A 17,224-nucleotide genomic window follows, 5' to 3' on the forward strand; every position below is an offset into this window, starting at 1 on the left:
GCAAACTTTACATAATTTGTTTATACATATATACGTGATTCTAGTTGCTTTTCTCAACAGTGTTCTTTACCCCGTCATTCTGGCTGAATTGAAAGCCTTTCTTTGAACTCTTATCGTGTGCTGAACAGGATGATAAAATGCTAAATCATTACATGCTAATATTATTTCCCAACAAATTCTTTCCTTAATTGCTCCAATATTGAAAGGATATTCTGTGTATCCGTATTTTTGTGTTTGTTATTGCCCTAGCAAGAACAATAATTTATTTTGAAACAGTATTTTCTTAAATAATGCGACAAAAAGCATTATTTCATTCACAGACGATCGTTGCGGCGTTGAGAAATACTCCCCCAACACACACCTTTTCCCACTTTAGTACAGTCGCTGAGCAGTACCCATGGACGATTTGATGTGCAGCGAGCGAACGTTCTGCCAGTGCTTCTTCAGCAGCGAGACGAGGAAATTGATGGCCAAATGGATGTTCTGGGCCAGCTCATCGGTTGACATCTTGACATGACCGACGGCAACCGACAGACACAGGACCTTCTTCATCTGGAACTTGATGGTGGCCTTCACCTCATCGATCTTCTGCACCATCGATTCACCGTGGCCGAGCAGACCCGGGAACTTACCGGCCTTGTTCAGACCGGGACCGAGCAGACGTGGGATCTGCTTAATCAGCGACTCGGAGGCCAGGAAAGCATCGTACTTCTTGGCTAGTTTCTTAACCAGCTTCTTGTTCTTGTTCAGCTTCTTCAGGGCTTCTGCATCCATGAACGGGATATCGTTAGCCTTGGCTTCATCGCAATGCTGCTGGTCACCGAGCACGCACACCTGCATCTTCGGGCGCGGAATGTACTTTAGCCTAGAAAGTAAAGGAAAGATCCGAATTAGGTTAAACTAGACCAAACCAAAACTTGATCACGATAAACGAGCTCCAACAGCTTTGTTAGATTCAATTTCCTACTGTAACTCACCACCAGCACAATGCCTAGTGGTTATGGAATGCTATCAACCCTATCTGGTCGGCCGAGTAGTTGTCCGGATGTGGACAACCCTCTTTGCCTACTCATTTCATTTTAAGACCCTGAGTGCAGGTCCGCTCCCGCCTACGGGGAAGCTTCCTGCTGAAACGACTCAAAACAATCCTCACGCACGCCGAACGTGTGCCGGATGTGTTCCGTATCGATCATCAGGTGAGAACATACTTGACGGTGCCGGAGAAACGCTTGTCCTTCTGGGGATCGTAGTTCTTCAGACCAATCTGGAGTTCCACCGTTTCCAGGAAACGGCGGCGCTTCGTTTCGGAACCCTTCAGGACTTCACTGACGCATTCATAGAGAATGTCACGGGATACTTTGGACCTAGAACGAAACGAAGAAAACAAATGCAATGTGTTAAAAATGCACACATAACCTCACAAACATTACGATGCTTATTTCACGCAATCTTTTGCGGATATAACGGGAACAAAGATAAAAATAGAACAAGAACACATTGCTAAGAGAACATAAACATATTCCCGCAAAATTAATATGAAATAATTCCTGAAAATTATTGAAACTTACGCCATTGCACCAAACGCGACTGCACTCGTTGACGATTACAAAGAGAAAGAGAGAGCGATTGACAGTTGAACGAACAACAATTCGCCGGAAGTTGTAGTGGTGTGCCGACAGAAAACCTAATGTCAAAAGTTTGATGTGCCTAGTGAGGAGATATTAACAAGAGAATTAATAATTTTGATTGAAAGACCTTACTTTATTAACTTTTGCTTTGAAGAATTTATGACCTTTTGTAAGGAACAAATTGCATTAGGTACCTAGTATTTGCATTAGGGGCTACAATCTTTAAAAATCCAAAAATATCTGACTGAACATGTTCAGGAATGTACCGATTTGGCAACACTGCTATAATGATTTGTTTATCAGCAGTTTTCCCGGGCGCAACGTAAATACTGCAGTCGCCAGTGCAGTTTTCATTTTCCTTTTACTCTGGGGACAGCTCCCCTCAGAAACAAAAGTAATTCAAAATTCTATCCTTTTTCTCGGAAAATCTCGGATGGATAGTGGGTAGCGTGTTTTTGAATAGAGTTTATTCGTTCCAGCCATGATTTTACGTTTGTTCATCCTGCTACCGGTGCTGGTGGTTGCACTGTTCCTGTACGGTGCTATCGTAAACATCGGCTACATCGAGGAGAATCGTTGCCGTATGACGTACATGTTCGAACATCCGCAGTACACCCGGCTGCCTGTGCAGGGAAACGAACGTTTCCCGAAATACGGTCTGCATGCGTACTCGGAGGGTTTCATTACGCAGCGTGTCCAGCAGCGAGTATTCACCGGTGCACCGGTACTCTTCGTTCCCGGTAGTGGCGGTTCGTACAAGCAGGTGCGCTCCCTAGCCTCGGTAGCACTGCGCAAGGGAATCGACAACAACTGGCAAACCCATTTGGATTATTTTAGCGTGGATCTTAACGAGGAATTATCTGGCGTGTATGGCGGATATTTGCAAGATCAAACGGAATTCCTCGAACTGTGCATACAAGAAATCGCCCGTTTGTATGGTGCGCGTGGTCGCTCCATTCGGATGTTTATCGTCGGTCATTCGGTAGGAGGAAAACTCGCCCAGGCCGTCGTTACTCAGCGAAACATCGGACGGCATGTGGCGGGTATAGTGACCCTTTCGGCACCGGTCGATAAACCGGTTGCACTGCTAGACCATTACCATCACAGTTTTTACGACCGCATCGAGCAGGCATGGAAAACGAACAGATCTGTTGCTATGGAATCGAAAACATCGCCACTGAAATTGTCACTGGATGGCATACTGTTCATTACGATTGGAGGCGGAATTCGTGATATAATTGTACATGATGGACTGACCTCTTCACGGTACGCCGATTTACATGCAATGACCCACAACATTCCAAACGTATGGCTTTCAGTTGACCATTTGTGTGCGATGTGGTGCTTACAGTTTGTGCTGGTAATGAACCGATTCCTGTTCAGCATAGTTGTCCCACAGGGACGCAGCAGCTTTGGATTCGTCGATGACAAACAGATGCAGCTGGAGAAAGCGAAACGGTTCCTATCTCAACCATTTGTCGGCTTACTGGATGATGATGATGACGACGATGATGTTGAGAGAGAACGTGTTCCGGTTGGCAAAGGTAAAGAGCAGTTGCTGGTTCAACATTACCCAGAACAGGAAGAATGGGTCGAAGATATCCGACGCTCGTTTACCGAAAGACATCGCGCTGGTATGGATCGTACACGCGTTCAAATGATTCGTCTCATTCCGGACAAAGCGTTCCATCGATTCCTTCGTGTAGAGATCATCAATTCCGAACAGGACAACTGGTTGTCCGGTTGTGCGGCAGTGGAAATTTACGGCAACTCTCGTATGTGTCAGAAAGCAGTCTCACTCGTTAACTACACGCTACCGGTTCCATCGTCTAAATTTGACCGTTTCGGTGCTCTGTTAGATATGCATGAACTGAAGCGCAATAACCCAACATGGACGCACGTTCTCGTCAAGATTCCTCGCACCATTAAACCGGTCCAGTTCAGTGTGGACATATTCAACCCGGACGAAAGGGTGATCAATCTTACCATGCCGTACTGGTTTGACTATCGAGTCCATACCATCCTACAGGATGCATCAACGGACGATTCGTTCTATAGGATAAATATTGCAGGAATGGCACACACCTATCAAACAGTTGCCCTTGACCTTACGGCCGTGTCGTGTGGTGGCGTTAAGGGAACCGTTGTCGTGAAAGTGCGCGTGCCATGGGCCAACGGTTACGACCGTTATGCGTTCCATGAGGAACTAAACCAGACTACCGTATACATTTACCCACCGATTGAGAAGCCACCTGGAGGAGAGGAAAAGGAGGAGCACGAGGTGCCAATTCAACTAGACGTGCATCTTACACCCGGATGCAAATATCGTATACGTTACGCACAGTCGTTACGCGTCAGTATTGCGCGTATTGTGCAGCAGCATCTTGTCCTGATGCCGGCACATTGCATTGCACTGCTGTTGCTCGCATTTAAGGATCAACTTTCCCAAACTGGCCACGACGATCCGGCATTCGTGGTAGGGAAGCTTCGTAGTTCGTTAACCAAACCGGGACCGCTAGTAATGTTGCTAGCGACCAGTTCACTCATTGCCAAGTTCCTTACCCTGTTTAAATCTATTCCCCGCGTTGAACTGCTGGCCACTCCGCTGGTTGTTTCGATCCTCATCCACCTGGCCTCGCTAGGAGTGCTCGTAATCGCTACGCTCGGTCTCTGGGGTGCGATCGCTTTCTGTGCCAACTTTGCCCACAAAATTATACTGCGATTGATAGCCCTGCCGATTCCGGTCATGTCCTCTACGTTTCTGTCCTGCATACACAAGTTCCCGTTGGCCATTGCCGTGCTGCTGATAGCGATCGCACTAACCGCTTGCGGCGGTGTCAGCTTGCTATGTGCAGTCGCCGTGTACTTTGTGTTGCTCTCGAAGGCGTATGAGGATTATTTGGAAAATTTCGTATTTCATACCGCGCGGAAAATTGCAGCCCGTCTGTTTGGTGCTCGCGAACCGAACGAACGGGACGGCAAGCGTAGAAGACATCGGAGACGACCGGCAAACGAAACCGGCGATGAGCTGATGGTGATTAATTTTCATCTGCCGTTGTTTTTCTTGGTGATTATGTTGGCCCTGCTCAATGTGCCAAGTGTTATTACTTGGGCCAAGAACTATCACTACGCGAACACGCTGCAACCGGACCCATCGTTAGTGCCGGCACTGATCGTGCTGGTATGCTTGGCCGTCCTGTGGCAGTTGAACACGCCACGGAACGTTTACGGGTACGAACTGTTGGCCGCCCTGCTGGTCATAGTGGCCTTCGTATCGGTGCTCTATTGCCAAGTGCACGTATATCGACTTAATTATTCAATAGGATTAGTATTTCTCGCTATCACCGTACACCAAATAATTGCGCCAAAACGACGTGACGTCGTGGAGATGGATGTCGCTGAGGAGAAGCAGCCAGAGGAGATAGTGCAGCAGCCGGAACAGGAGTCTGAGGATGATAAAAAAGCAAACTAACCATGAATAATGTATTATGCGAATGCGTGTTAATTGTTCTATTATAGTATTTCAATAAACGAAAAAACCTTCGCTAGTCAGCTGTTTTGCCAAAAGAAACGAGTGTCTTTTATTAGTCGCAAGAATTGATGCCATTCTTTTATAATTAATGTTTTATCATTAGATTTCATGTTCTTGTTATAGACTTTTGGTTAAATTGTTTGTTAAGCGTGGTAACAATCAAACGATGAATTCAAAGAGTCTTTGGGTCACGTAAGCCCTTAAGAGCACCTACTAAGCAGCGTAGTAGTGGCAAACTTACGATAGTCTCTAAAACTTATTTTAAGTTATTAGAAGAGAAAGCAGAAAAAATAGTAAATGCGTTTTGAAAAGAATTAAATGTTATCTTAGTACTAAGCAATCTGTTAATGTATGGAGAACTTATGGATTTTCTTGTTTGATATCAAAACCGGAATCTATTCTGGAATACGAAGGAAATTTAAGTATAGAATGCATTCGAACCCGCAACCGATTGCACGTGCGCTACCACTGTGAGGACGCTTGTAATCTCTTATGTCAAACGATGAAACGTCAAAAAACTTGCACTTGCTGCACCTGTTTACTGGGACCCATTGTATTTCCAACACTACCAACAAGAACAAAAACAACAACACGCAGGCAACAGGCAGGTTTTGGGGAAAAGCGATTTCAGTGCAAAACTTTTTCGTTATTTTGAATGGCAAACGCATCCGACTGAATTGGAAGTGGTACGTAATGTTGTGTAGTGACTGAACGAGCAGTTCCGCCATACAGTTCCTATTGAAGTGCATCTCAAGCTGAAGAATAGTGCACCCCGATCAGCACCAGTTTAGCATTAGAAAACCGGTAAAAGTCTGCAAGCAATTAATACTCTGTTCCCTTTTGTTTGCTCGACGGTCGAATCAAACGGTGAAAACGGAAACGTTGACGCACGACTACCGTAATAATTATTAAAAATAGATAATCGCGTCACACATGCCGAACTGCCGTTCGTTCGTACCGTGGCCGCACTTATTTGTAAAGGCAATTGCATTGTAGTATTACCATTCCCGGCATAAGACGAAGCGGTGCGTTTTCGGGATCTTGCGGGTGCGATTACATAAGGTTATAATACTTCCACGCAAAAAACATTATCGGTGTATGGTGGTATTGTGGCGAGCCGTCTGATTCTCGTTTTGATTCTGCGTTGCAAGCGTCCATTTCTTACTTTCCCGTACCTCGTTACTTCCTGCTTCCGTTCTGCGTGTTCTCGCGCACGATAAAACCGGTTTCACGTTTTCGCTTGGCTGTAACGCTCAATTTATTTTGCAGGTCATCGAAACAATCACCGGTTCCAAAGTGAGGAAGTGAATAAAAGAAAGCTGCCAAATAAGAAAATATGGGCCTAACAGTAAATCAGGTAAGTTGGTTATAAAGATAGTCATTTATGTTGCATGAGACGTTTTACCCGTAGGACACAAAAATCAATATAATGTTATCTAAGCGCAGTCCAATGAATCGTTGAGTGAAGCTTGATAAGACACGCGGACATCGGAGATTACTATTGAATTTCCTGCACACTGTAAAGGAAATGTGTTTTCTGTTTGCTTTAGTTTCTAAAATTGTTTGTGAGTCGAGTTATTGATTCTTCTAAAAGGATCTATATGGAAACGGAGCAATTAATTATTTAGAACATTCATTTACTTCGATTCGATTCATCATCGACGTGAGTACAGTATGGATGTGACCACCAAAGAATTAACATCCAGTTCCAATAACCCCATAACTAGTGCTTTCATAGTAGCATAAAAAAACAAAAAAAACGTATTTTAAGCAAAACATGTGGTTTGTAGAAACAGTATTATTTTAACTACATCGTACAAGCGAAGAAGAATTCCTCAAATTATGAAAGTTGAGCTGTGGCACAATTTTTAGAAAGTGAATTTAATTGATTTAATAAAATTAAATCTCCAAACCTGAAGGAAGGGTCACATTTTACACGCAACAACAAACCATCCACCAGCGTCCTTGCATGTAGGCACTTTGTGGAAATTCGTTACAGGGTATCTTTGATCGAAAAACCAAACCACTTACTCATGCTGAACGCATGCCATTGCACTATTCACCCTCACGTGTGCGCGTAAAAAAAAGTGAAACCACTTCGCCCGTACTGTGTGTGGTGTCGCTTGTCGATCGATTCCAACGACATCCAAATTAACACATCAGCTGTTTTTTGCACAGAGAGAACCGTGCGCCGTACATCGGTAACACGCACCTCTGACCTTGGCGTGATCATGAACTGTGTTTGATGCTAGTGGTACTTCCACGGCAAAGGGTGGCATGCTTTTCCTACACCAAACTCTCACCCTTTAAAAATACTCTCTTACTCTCACACCATTATCTAGACATAAGGGTAACAAGATCAAAACAGCAAACCGTATCTATAGCCCGGTATCTTCCCAAGACCCACCCGAGATGGATTGGATGGCCATAAAGGAAACAATATCGGGTTAAACTTGTAGCAGCAAAGCAACTCACAAACACTTTTGGAAAGAGTATAATGTGCGTATATGAGATGGTATATGCACCATTAGTTTAGGGTAGTTGTGGGGGTTTTGTGGATGACGCCTTATCGCCCTCGACACTCACAACAAACCTGATTGGGGAGGTCGTGCTCTACCGCTGCTGTTGTGGTACGGTTGGATCGAAAAGTGATTCATGTGCCAGGGGCATATGCTTCGTTTTGAAAATTATTTTAGTGCGTGCACCAAGCGCTTGACGGAGACCATATGTTTCTGTATAATGTAGAAAATAATGACGCAATGGAAGAATAAATTGATTGTTAATGCTTATCTTTGCGTTCCGCAAAAATAGCATGCGATGTGTGTGTTGCACATGGTTTTACCGAGCTGGGAGTTACATTAAAGTAAACATTCGGTGTACGAACGCATGTTTTGATTAAAGAAACCGGTGGGTTTTAGTGGAATGGGTAACAGTTACAATACTAAATATTACTAAATTGTAGTTTAGATCATGATTCACCTTCTACCCGCAAACGATTAGCGCACATGCTGGTTTGGCTTATTTTTAGCCACCGGTAAGCCTCACACACTTTCCATTCCACCCTTGGTTGCGTCTCGATCGGATTGTTTTGCGTGTAGCTTCGACTTCCTCCATATATTCATGCTCATAACTGAATACACACACACGCAAACGGGGACGCCAGGCACAAGTCCGATTGAAGCTTTTGTGCTCCCAACCGTACGTCAATTATATCAGTAACCGGCAAACACCTCTCGCATACAGTTGTTTCGCGGGCAGCATTCGTGGTTCTGTTTTGGGTGATAGACACGTGTCTCTCCGGTTCTGTGCCCCACTTCACCGTTTACAAGCGTGTGTTTTTTTTGCTATCAACCTCACAGTTTTGTGGACTTATTGTCCCAATCGAACATCTCGTGCCGTACTTTCCCGTCCCTTGAAAAAGGAGAAAGAAACAAGAAAACATGTTGGATTTTGACGTAAGTTGCGCTTGTGCCTTTCATTTATGTGTTGTTGTAACTCGGTTATTGCCGAAATAAAAAAAATACAACCTGCCCGACGAAAGACGGGTGAGTCCGCTATTAGCTGACAATGGACGGGGGATGCTAAAGCGTCGGTTTTTTGTTTTGGGACTTACATAATTGTGTGTTACCTCTCGGTGTGTTGGTTGATTTGGCAAGATCAGAAGACTACTTCGGGTTTTATGATGCGCATTTGTGTGGTGTGCGGAGATGACAGTGCATGAATTGTTGTCGTACGTCAGCATATTAACGTTTCGCTGAAGTCATCATAGTAAACAGCGTCATGTACAAATGTCGGCTTATTGGCATTCAATCTCCAAAGGGTTTGTGAAGGGAAAGCATTTAGAGTATTGTTTGGCCTCTACAGCGAGAACTCGCCTAATGGCTGGTGCTACCTGTGCCTTGAATAACTCAAAGCTGAATAATCATCTCCAACACCGTATAAGAAGCACAGTCCAGTTGAGATTTGAACCCAGATTAAACTTTTTTTTTATTCGTAAATCACACGCTACAGTTTAGTAAGATTACACTTTTGCTGCGTAGTGTTCCACAAAATCTGAAACAAAATACTGTGTTTGATATTAATTACCGTTTGCTTCACTCACATTGCAATATCACCCTCAAACGCACTCCACTGAGAAGGTACTCCAGCGAAGAGAATTAACCTTAACCTTGAATGCATGCGCTACACTCCCTCCGTGGCTACTATGTTGAGTAAACACACTAATACACTATTGATGCAGTTAACAATTGGGCCTATGATGTATATTGCATCTGAAGGGATGGGGGAGTAAATATCTCGTATGAATTACGAAATTATGAAAATAAATTTGCAACAAGAATACCTACTGTCATTAAAAATTTTTCCTTTTTTCTTTCTAACTTTTAGGTACTTCCCGTTGCAATTGGTGTGGTGGTGGTTGTTGTCGGTGCTGCCATAGCCAACTATCTGCTAAACAACAAGAAAGGCAAATCCTCCTCCTCCTCCTCCTCTTCCTCTAAGGGAGGTTCGAAGGAGCCGAAAACGTTATTGGATCCCCAGGAGAAGTATATGCTGCCACTGATCGAGAAGGAGGAAATTTCACACGATACACGACGCTTCCGGTTTGGACTGCCAAGTGAAAAGCACATTCTGGGGCTACCGATCGGTCAGCACATTCATCTGTCTGCAACCATTAACGATGAGCTGGTCATTCGTGCGTACACGCCAGTTTCGTGCGATGACGATCATGGATTTGTCGATCTGGTGGTGAAGGTGTACAAGAAAAACGTTCACCCAAAGTTCCCGGACGGTGGTAAAATGTCACAGTACCTGGAGGGGATGAAGATCGGTGACAAGATTGCATTCCGTGGACCTTCGGGACGGTTGCAATATCTGGGCAATGGACGATTCTCCATCAAGAAGTTGCGAAAGGATCCGGCACAAATTTATGAAGCCGCACAAGTGAGCCTGATTGCGGGTAAGTTCGAAGGGTAAGCTGCCGTGTGGGATCGTAGTAGATTGTACTAGATTGCTCTTATCAGTGACTGTGCGGTTAATGCAGTGGCTGATAAGATTTACCGTTGGATCTAGTTCGAAGCGGGTTGATTTTTGCGCCTTTTTGCAATCTGAAATATGCTCGATTTTTGTTCTTTTTTGAATTGTACTTAAAGAAAACCAATAATATTTTTATTTTGTTGAATTTGCAGGTGGAACAGGTATTACTCCTATGCTACAGTTGATTCGCGAAGTACTGAAACATTCCGACAAGGATAGCACCAAACTTTCGCTTATTTTTGCTAATCAGGTGTGTAATTTTGAGTCCCATGTGTAATTTAAATGTTTTTTTTAATGTGTGTGGGTTATTTATTTCGACAGACTGAAGACGATATTCTGTTGAAGCCAGAGTTGGACGATCTTGCTGCCCGGTATCCGGAACAGTTCAAACTTTGGTACACATTGGACCGTCCTAAGCCAGAATGGACACAGGGCAAGGGATTCGTGACGGATGAGATGATCAAGGAAAGGTTGTTCGAACCATCACCATCGTCACTGGTGCTCATGTGCGGGCCACCACCGATGGTAAATTATGCGTGCATTCCCGCACTGGAAAAGTTGGGCTATCCGATGGAGCGTACCTTCGCGTATTAGGAGATCCTTCTGTAGGCAATACGGTCCTCACAAAATGCACAATCCTCCGAATGGTGGTTTCAAAGGAGACAATAGCGCTATTCTAGCAGCAGCATAACCACTGCAAAACAAAAACCACTGTCCTGTATGTTTAGACTTGTTAGTGCTTGTACGTTTCATTTTTAGGGCTAGTTTATCCACCCCCATGCAGTATCTTAAAGATCAAGCTGAATGGATTGTGAAAAAGAAGACTTCAACTCAGTCGTGTATTAGAGTGGTTTTGTTAGAAATTCCTTGTGAAGGAATGTTCGAACACGAATTAGAGTTAGTAGCAGAACAAAAACAACAAACAAAAGACCACATCACAATTTGGCGCCCTGAATCCGTCATTTTATAGCAGCATCCCGGCAAATTCATAAACCCGTTAGGATAATAGCGACTGTAGCGGCTGTTATGTGCGATGCTTGCGGACTTGTTACGAGCTATAAGCTTTCAAGTGGTTAATTAAAAGATGTCGTTCAAGACACGAGACAAAATAAAAGCGAAACTCTCTAGATCTTAACTAACCTCGACGTAACACACACTAACGTAGCTGTGTTGTTTTATTCACCGGCTTAAAAAAATAAAAAAAAGAATAGTAAATGAATGCTAAAATTTACAAAATTATATTTATTCAGCAATATGTTTTAGCGCTACAAATAAAAAAGTGTAGTATTTATCAAAATTGTAATCATTCAATACTTCTAACCCTTCTGGACGGAATGTTGACAGCTTAGCAAATAGGACGGAATGTTCCTTTTCGAACACGGCTTCAGTGTGTTGAGATTGTTAGTTTTTGCTGTTAATTAATCTAAAACATTTCAGCGTAGCAAAATAGCTATTCCCAGCAGGAAAGACGTAAATATTAGCTTCCCGATGTGTCCGGTACCGCCTAATGCCGGAGCACTATTGCATCTATGATCCAAGAAGCAGAAACAGAACATTGTCGAATCGAAATGATCTCGCTTCACATCCAGCTCCTTGATCGACGTGTTGACGTAGTGAGCAAGGTTAAGATCCTTTGCGGCCGGACGACATCCTTCATACTTGTCGGCTGGAATGTCCGTACGGAATCCTTGCAGCGAGCTCAAGCAATCGCGCGTGTACGTCTCGATCGTGCCTTTGCGTTCGACCACCTTCACGCAGATGTCATCATCTTCGGGGCACGGATCACCCAGGTAACCGATGCCGCGCCAGTTAAACCTCTCACCACACCCTGGTGTGGCGGAATTGCATCGGTAGCACCAGATCGCTTCACCTAGGAGAATATCACCAAAGGAATGGTGAAAAATTAGTCAATTGTTTCTAATGGATGACATCATTAGCGATGGAACGATGATTTACTGTTGCCGATGAACAGGAGCAGGCAAAAACCCATTGGGAATATGATAGACTTAATTGAAATCATGGCTTTACAAGGTTTTCTCTACACAACACAACAGAAAAATATGTAAAAAATAAACGGAAAAGCAAACAGCAGCGGGAAATGATGAACACCACTAATTTACAAACAAATACAATGCCCTGCCCAAAGCGTCAATGTGTCAAATATGTTCAATTATCAAAAATGCTTGGTATGCGAATGTCGTTGCTATGTCGACATTGCCCATGTAACAAATTGTAGAAGAATCGATGAAAGCATAAAAATAGAAAAAAAGATAACGGAATATAGGTAGCTGAAGGAATTTCGGAAGGGAATTTACAAGTATACCTATGTAGTCTACAAAAAATACTATTTTAGTGTTCCCCAAAAATCTGCTTATCTCGAATATCGATGAATGTCGAATTTCACCGCAATTTCCTTTCAAATTGACAGTTATAGAATCAGCTTCTTTCTCTGCTCGTAATGTAACGTTGCATTTTTATGCGATTTTTAGTAGGAAAACATTAATAAAGTTCTTAAAGAGTTTAGTTGATTGTATTAGAAGACAATATCTACCAAATATCGTTGAGCTGTGAAATTTCAAACTCAGCCTATCAGAAAATCCGCTCATACGAGGTACCGTGTATCTCGCGAACTGCCTGTACTGGTAGGGCTTTTTAAATCTTTTTTTTAATTACAGTCCCTACAGCTATGCAATGTAAATAGTGAACATATATCTACAGTACTGTGGCCCTTGATCACTAATCAACACATTAACGGTTAGAAAGAATAATTTGGTGTTATTACAACAACAAAAACACGTAGATAGAAAAACTAATACATCATCTTATCTTCCATTTATCAAACCGTTGAAAAAGTTTTTTCATAAATCTTTGAAATGAAACGAAATTCGACATCCATATTTTAACTGTGATACAGCGGAATGTTTATCACAAAAGCCTTAATCGTTAAAATTAAATCTCCTTCGTTTACAGTTCGTACATGAAAAAGCATCCATCTGCTACGAAACGACTTCCCAATGTTGATAGGGAAATGAAGAAAGAACGAAAGCTATAAGTATTCTTTCGCCCTTGAGAATGAATTGTGGCCACCATCGACTTGTTGCATAAGACACCCGGGAGAAAAGACGGCGAATGGTTCTTCGGTCGACAGTGGAGAGCATTGGCAGCTGTAAGTTAGGACCATAAGTCGTTTCTTCGTCTTAGGGTGTGATAGCCAGCTGTAGTTTGCTCGTGGGAAACAATGTAACATAACCAAACAATCAGACAGACAGGAAAAGGCGCTCCATTGGGTCGTTTTCCACTGCATTGTGACATAAGACGAGTGTTGCTGATAAAAGTTTCGGTATTACTTTTCCTCCCTCCTTGGTTCTGTGGCTTTTTTCGACTTTAATCTTTTCCTGGGCTCCTGGGAGGGAAAGAGAAGAGTGTTGTCAATTGTCCAAAGTCCTAGCCGATGTCGGTACTGGCAATTCGCGACGGGATAGCGCTCATGATTGAGGTTATCGTCCGGTTTACGGCGAGTAAGATGTAGAAGAATTGTGGGAAGTAAAGCGGTACGAATGAGTACGATTTGCAGAGAAAAAAAATAAATAAATGTACTTCTGCGAGAATGATACATGGGGTAGTACCTGTTGATTGAGTTTCATCCGGCTTGGAGCTGGAAACGACCGGTCCGGAACGGATAGTGGCTCGTACGTTGCTTTGGCGCTGACGATGTACACATATTGAAACGCTTTCCCGCAGCGAGCTATCACAGAATGTATCCTTGTACACGGAGATTACCTGCTTTTTTCCGAGACCAATGATCTGGTTACGACGTGGGTCTGTAAACACAGATGAGGAAAAACATTGAGACGCTCCGACGACCGAAATAGAACTCATACAGTGATGTGCTTTACCTTTGAGTACTTCACCCTACCTTTCTGAAGATGTGTTTTAGTTTAAAAAAAATAGCTTCAGCTTTTTATGCAAAATAAATGTATTTTAATAGAAATGATAAACTGTAACTCTCCTCAATCTGAATACATTAAGGATAACGATAAAAATATGACTGTACTGTAGAACAAACCATCGAGGAAGATGCCAAGCTTGAAAGGACAACATGGGCAGAAATGTGTTAAACTTAATCTTTTATCCTCCACTCATTCTTCTTGTTTGCCGGTTCGTGGTCTATTTTTCGCAGAAATCTTATAGTTTCTTTTTATGGCCATTCTTTTTTTTCTCTCTGGTTGGAGCGAAACGACATTGCAGAAGGCCGTAATGTTTGAACCTGTTATAAAACCAAAACAGATACATGCGTCCAGTGCTGGCTACATGTTCGGCACTGTCTTATAGGTGGGATGGTCAAACTGCAACATTGTGGAGTTGTTGGGTGTGATGCTAGTTAATGTATTTTGTTAGATTGAATATTTTGCGTACATTGTGTATGCAACGATACTTTGTAGTAGTAAATTTGTGTTTTTCTGGTTTATTATTCATATCTGAGGCTGAAACAGCGGTTTTGAATTTAATTTTTTTTGAAATGCAGTCTTAGTGCAACTTCTAAATTTATACATTTAAATTAATTTTAATAATTTTTAATAGTGCAAAAAATGTTGACTAAAATTCCTCGAAATATTCGCCAGGGATTAAAAAAGAATCTAAGAGAAACATGCATAGCTTCAGGCGCCAGTATTTAAGACACTATCGCAGATAGACGTCAAAGGAAAAATAACTTGTATTGAATGTATTATTCTGTACAACGACGCCTAAATGTATGCAAATAACGTTACAATATTGGGTAGCCATTGATTTGCTATAGCTTGTTATAAATGTTAATAAATCAAATGGATGAATATATATTTTTTCTATATTATTATATTGAAAAAAAGCGTACAATAATCATATAAGGCAGGGTACAAAAACTGTATCAAATTGTTCTAAGAGCAGATTTTATAAGACCTTTCTAATTTCAATATTTAAAGATCCTTCTTTTGCCTGCCTTTTATTCTACGTGAATCACATTGTTTACAACGTAGCTCAACAATATCCAACACATGGTTGTAACACGCGCGTGCCCTTAATTTAAAATTTTACAACAAAAATTGATTCAGATATCTTAGATGTCCTTCGCCTTTAGAAGCAGAATAATTTAGAATAATAAATGCGTTACTAAATTTAAACCAAATGGTGTTAAAAATAGCCGAAACAAGTGAAATGATTGATTGGCTTTGATGACACTTGTAAAGCAAGTGATAGAAAGAGAAGAGAAGAGAAGGAAAAAGGAACATAAAAAAGCAACAATGGTGTATTTACATCTGCCATTACATATTATGTGGGACATAAATTGTTTGCTAGAACGAATAGAGAAAAGCAACGAGAGGAAAACCTCCGTACTGTAATGATCGTTTCAACGATCGAAGAAATGTTGCCCTATACCCGTACTTGTGGTGAAGCATTTTACGACGAAACTGACGAGATGAAATGAAATGAACCAAATTTACATTTCATTTGCGGGCTATTGAAGAGAACATATGGAAGAAGGAAAAAACAACAACAACCAAGGAAAGGGGACAAATCGGATGAGTCTCACAAGTCGTAAAAAAAGTTGTATATTGGAGCGGAATTGAATCGAGCTTTTCCAAACGACCAGCTGTCCCGGTGAATGAACCGAACTGCGCTGCTGGTGGCATATAGAGAAGGCAAACGGATGAATAGAACAGGAAGTATGATACGGATTCAAGTTTAAAATGGAAAATCAATCTTTTATCCGTCTATATTTAGCTGCTGGAATAGAATTAAAAAAAAAAACAACTCCCCCGACGATATGAGCCGGAGTGGAGTCGGTGTATTTATATTGGCACGTTACAACTGGCAGCAAAACCATTCGTATACTGGGAATTTTTGGCGTATCACCGGTATCAAGTGAAAGCAAACTTGACGACAAATTGAAAACGGAAAACCGTCTCCACGAATCGGTTTTTACATCATGGTTCAACCAAAAACCTTGAAATGGAGCTTTCAATCAAAGTATCATTATGCGCGCAATCACCCCATGCATTGGCCGTTGAGAGAAGGAATGGTAAAAAAAATACAAATTTGATCAATACTTTCCCGCTGTCGAACAGTTGAAAATTAATCTTCCATCCTCTCTGCATTGTATTGGTTTGAATCGTAGGCACGTGTTTTTGGAAAATGTACGCGAACTGACCGGTGGTAACTTGTCTACAAGGGGTTCCAACAACCATATCTTATATCCGTCCAGAAATGAATATTCCAGTTGGTGGAAAATGTGTTTTTTTGCCTTTTTATTGCGATTGTTCGCTATGCAAAATGGTATTCTTCACTTTTGATCTTAGCTTTTGTGGGAGTTAACCCTGACACATGATACAGAAGCATCTTGGACGATTGTAGAATGAGTTGAAACACAGCAGAGGTCAAGTGTCAGTTTTCACTAGTCTTTTGAACAAAAAAAAATCCATTCACTTTGAAAGGCAAAAAGAACCAGATATCGAAGAAGAGTTTTTTTGAACATATTTTACTGCATTTTGTTGTTTTGATTCACAACGCCTGAAAGTATACAATAACTTTTACAGGGGGTACTTTTTATCTTTTTTATCTCCTATTATTCGTTGCCTACACTTAGGCGCGTGTAGTACAAAAATCATAATTTTTGCCGTTGAGCTGAGGGGAAGTGTTAAATTAAAAAAAAGTATGATAAATAACAAAACGGATGATTGAAACAAATAAAAGCCTTTTCCAGTATTGCCCAACCGTAAAACGATATTATAAGTCAAAGTCAATTTAACGCACGTTAAAATGCACCATAAAAAGCGTCCTACAGACAGTGTCCCGAACTAAATTGACAGTACAATTTTATCCAGTCGTTGCTCTTGTGCTTGAATTCTAATTATATTTCTATATTCAATCTCGTCACTGTTCTGTCTGGCGATTGAATACCATTGGAAGCGTGAGGAAAAAGAAAAACCAAATCCATTCTAATAACAAACAAAATTGGCGATGGAATAATTGGATGAAGCAAAACATGGCACAA

The 17,224-nt window shown here is 41.9% G+C and overlaps 4 protein-coding genes across 8 annotated transcripts; 2 read left to right on the forward strand and 2 right to left on the reverse strand.

Moving 5' to 3' along the window:
* Nucleotides 1-223: 223 nt before the first annotated feature.
* On the reverse strand, nt 224-1,678 carry LOC125767239 (60S ribosomal protein L10a). Its single transcript, XM_049433608.1, has 3 exons — nt 1,569-1,678; nt 1,209-1,364; nt 224-865 (listed from the first exon to the last, which is right to left on the reverse strand). Exons 1-3 carry the CDS (start codon nt 1,571-1,573, stop codon nt 373-375), a joined length of 654 nt encoding a protein of 217 aa, XP_049289565.1. The 5' UTR covers nt 1,574-1,678; the 3' UTR covers nt 224-372.
* A 254-nt stretch (nt 1,679-1,932) lies between these two features.
* LOC125769852 (GPI inositol-deacylase) lies at nt 1,933-5,199 on the forward strand. The gene is made up of 2 exons (XM_049438785.1): nt 1,933-2,022; nt 2,108-5,199. Exon 2 carries the CDS (start codon nt 2,110-2,112, stop codon nt 5,098-5,100), a length of 2,991 nt encoding a protein of 996 aa, XP_049294742.1. The 5' UTR covers nt 1,933-2,022; nt 2,108-2,109; the 3' UTR covers nt 5,101-5,199.
* Nucleotides 5,200-5,729: 530 nt separating this feature from the next.
* LOC125769859 (NADH-cytochrome b5 reductase 3) lies at nt 5,730-11,421 on the forward strand. 5 transcript variants are annotated; one of them, XM_049438801.1, is made up of 5 exons: nt 5,730-5,846; nt 6,430-6,517; nt 9,547-10,117; nt 10,347-10,444; nt 10,516-11,421. In XM_049438801.1, exons 2-5 carry the CDS (start codon nt 6,497-6,499, stop codon nt 10,786-10,788), a joined length of 963 nt encoding a protein of 320 aa, XP_049294758.1. In that variant the 5' UTR covers nt 5,730-5,846; nt 6,430-6,496; the 3' UTR covers nt 10,789-11,421. The 5 variants fall into 5 exon arrangements, with proteins under 5 accessions (XP_049294758.1, XP_049294757.1, XP_049294760.1 ...); XM_049438800.1 differs by having other exon boundaries at nt 5,731-5,964; XM_049438803.1 differs by lacking the exon at nt 5,730-5,846 and adding an exon at nt 6,190-6,207.
* Nucleotides 11,410-12,445, reverse strand: LOC125769866 (uncharacterized). The gene is made up of 2 exons (XM_049438814.1): nt 12,151-12,445; nt 11,410-12,064 (listed from the first exon to the last, which is right to left on the reverse strand). The coding sequence occupies exons 1-2, from the start codon at nt 12,212-12,214 to the stop codon at nt 11,628-11,630; spliced, it is 501 nt and encodes a 166-aa protein (XP_049294771.1). The 5' UTR covers nt 12,215-12,445; the 3' UTR covers nt 11,410-11,627.
* Between the last annotated feature and the right edge of the window lie 4,779 nt (nt 12,446-17,224).

The sequence above is a fragment of the Anopheles funestus genome, chromosome 3RL (genome assembly GCF_943734845.2).
Source record: "Anopheles funestus chromosome 3RL, idAnoFuneDA-416_04, whole genome shotgun sequence".
In the NCBI taxonomy this organism is placed as follows: Eukaryota; Metazoa; Arthropoda; class Insecta; order Diptera; family Culicidae; genus Anopheles; species Anopheles funestus.

Coding starts and splice junctions, on each gene's coding strand:
- LOC125769866 (XM_049438814.1), bottom strand. CDS start 12,214: ATGATTTCAATTAAGTCTATCATATTCCCAATGGGTTTTTGCCTGCTC. Junction 12,065..12,150: donor GCTCCTGTTCATCGGCAACA/GTAAATCATCGT, acceptor ATATTCTCCTAG/GTGAAGCGATCTGGTGCTAC.
- LOC125769859 (XM_049438801.1), top strand. CDS start 6,497: ATGGGCCTAACAGTAAATCAG. Junction 6,518..9,546: donor TGGGCCTAACAGTAAATCAG/GTAAGTTGGTTA, acceptor TCTAACTTTTAG/GTACTTCCCGTTGCAATTGG. Junction 10,118..10,346: donor ACAAGTGAGCCTGATTGCGG/GTAAGTTCGAAG, acceptor TTGAATTTGCAG/GTGGAACAGGTATTACTCCT.
- LOC125767239 (XM_049433608.1), bottom strand. Junction 866..1,208: donor CGTTTCTCCGGCACCGTCAA/GTATGTTCTCAC, acceptor TTTACTTTCTAG/GCTAAAGTACATTCCGCGCC.
- LOC125769852 (XM_049438785.1), top strand. CDS start 2,110: ATGATTTTACGTTTGTTCATCCTGCTACCGGTGCTGGTGGTTGCACTG.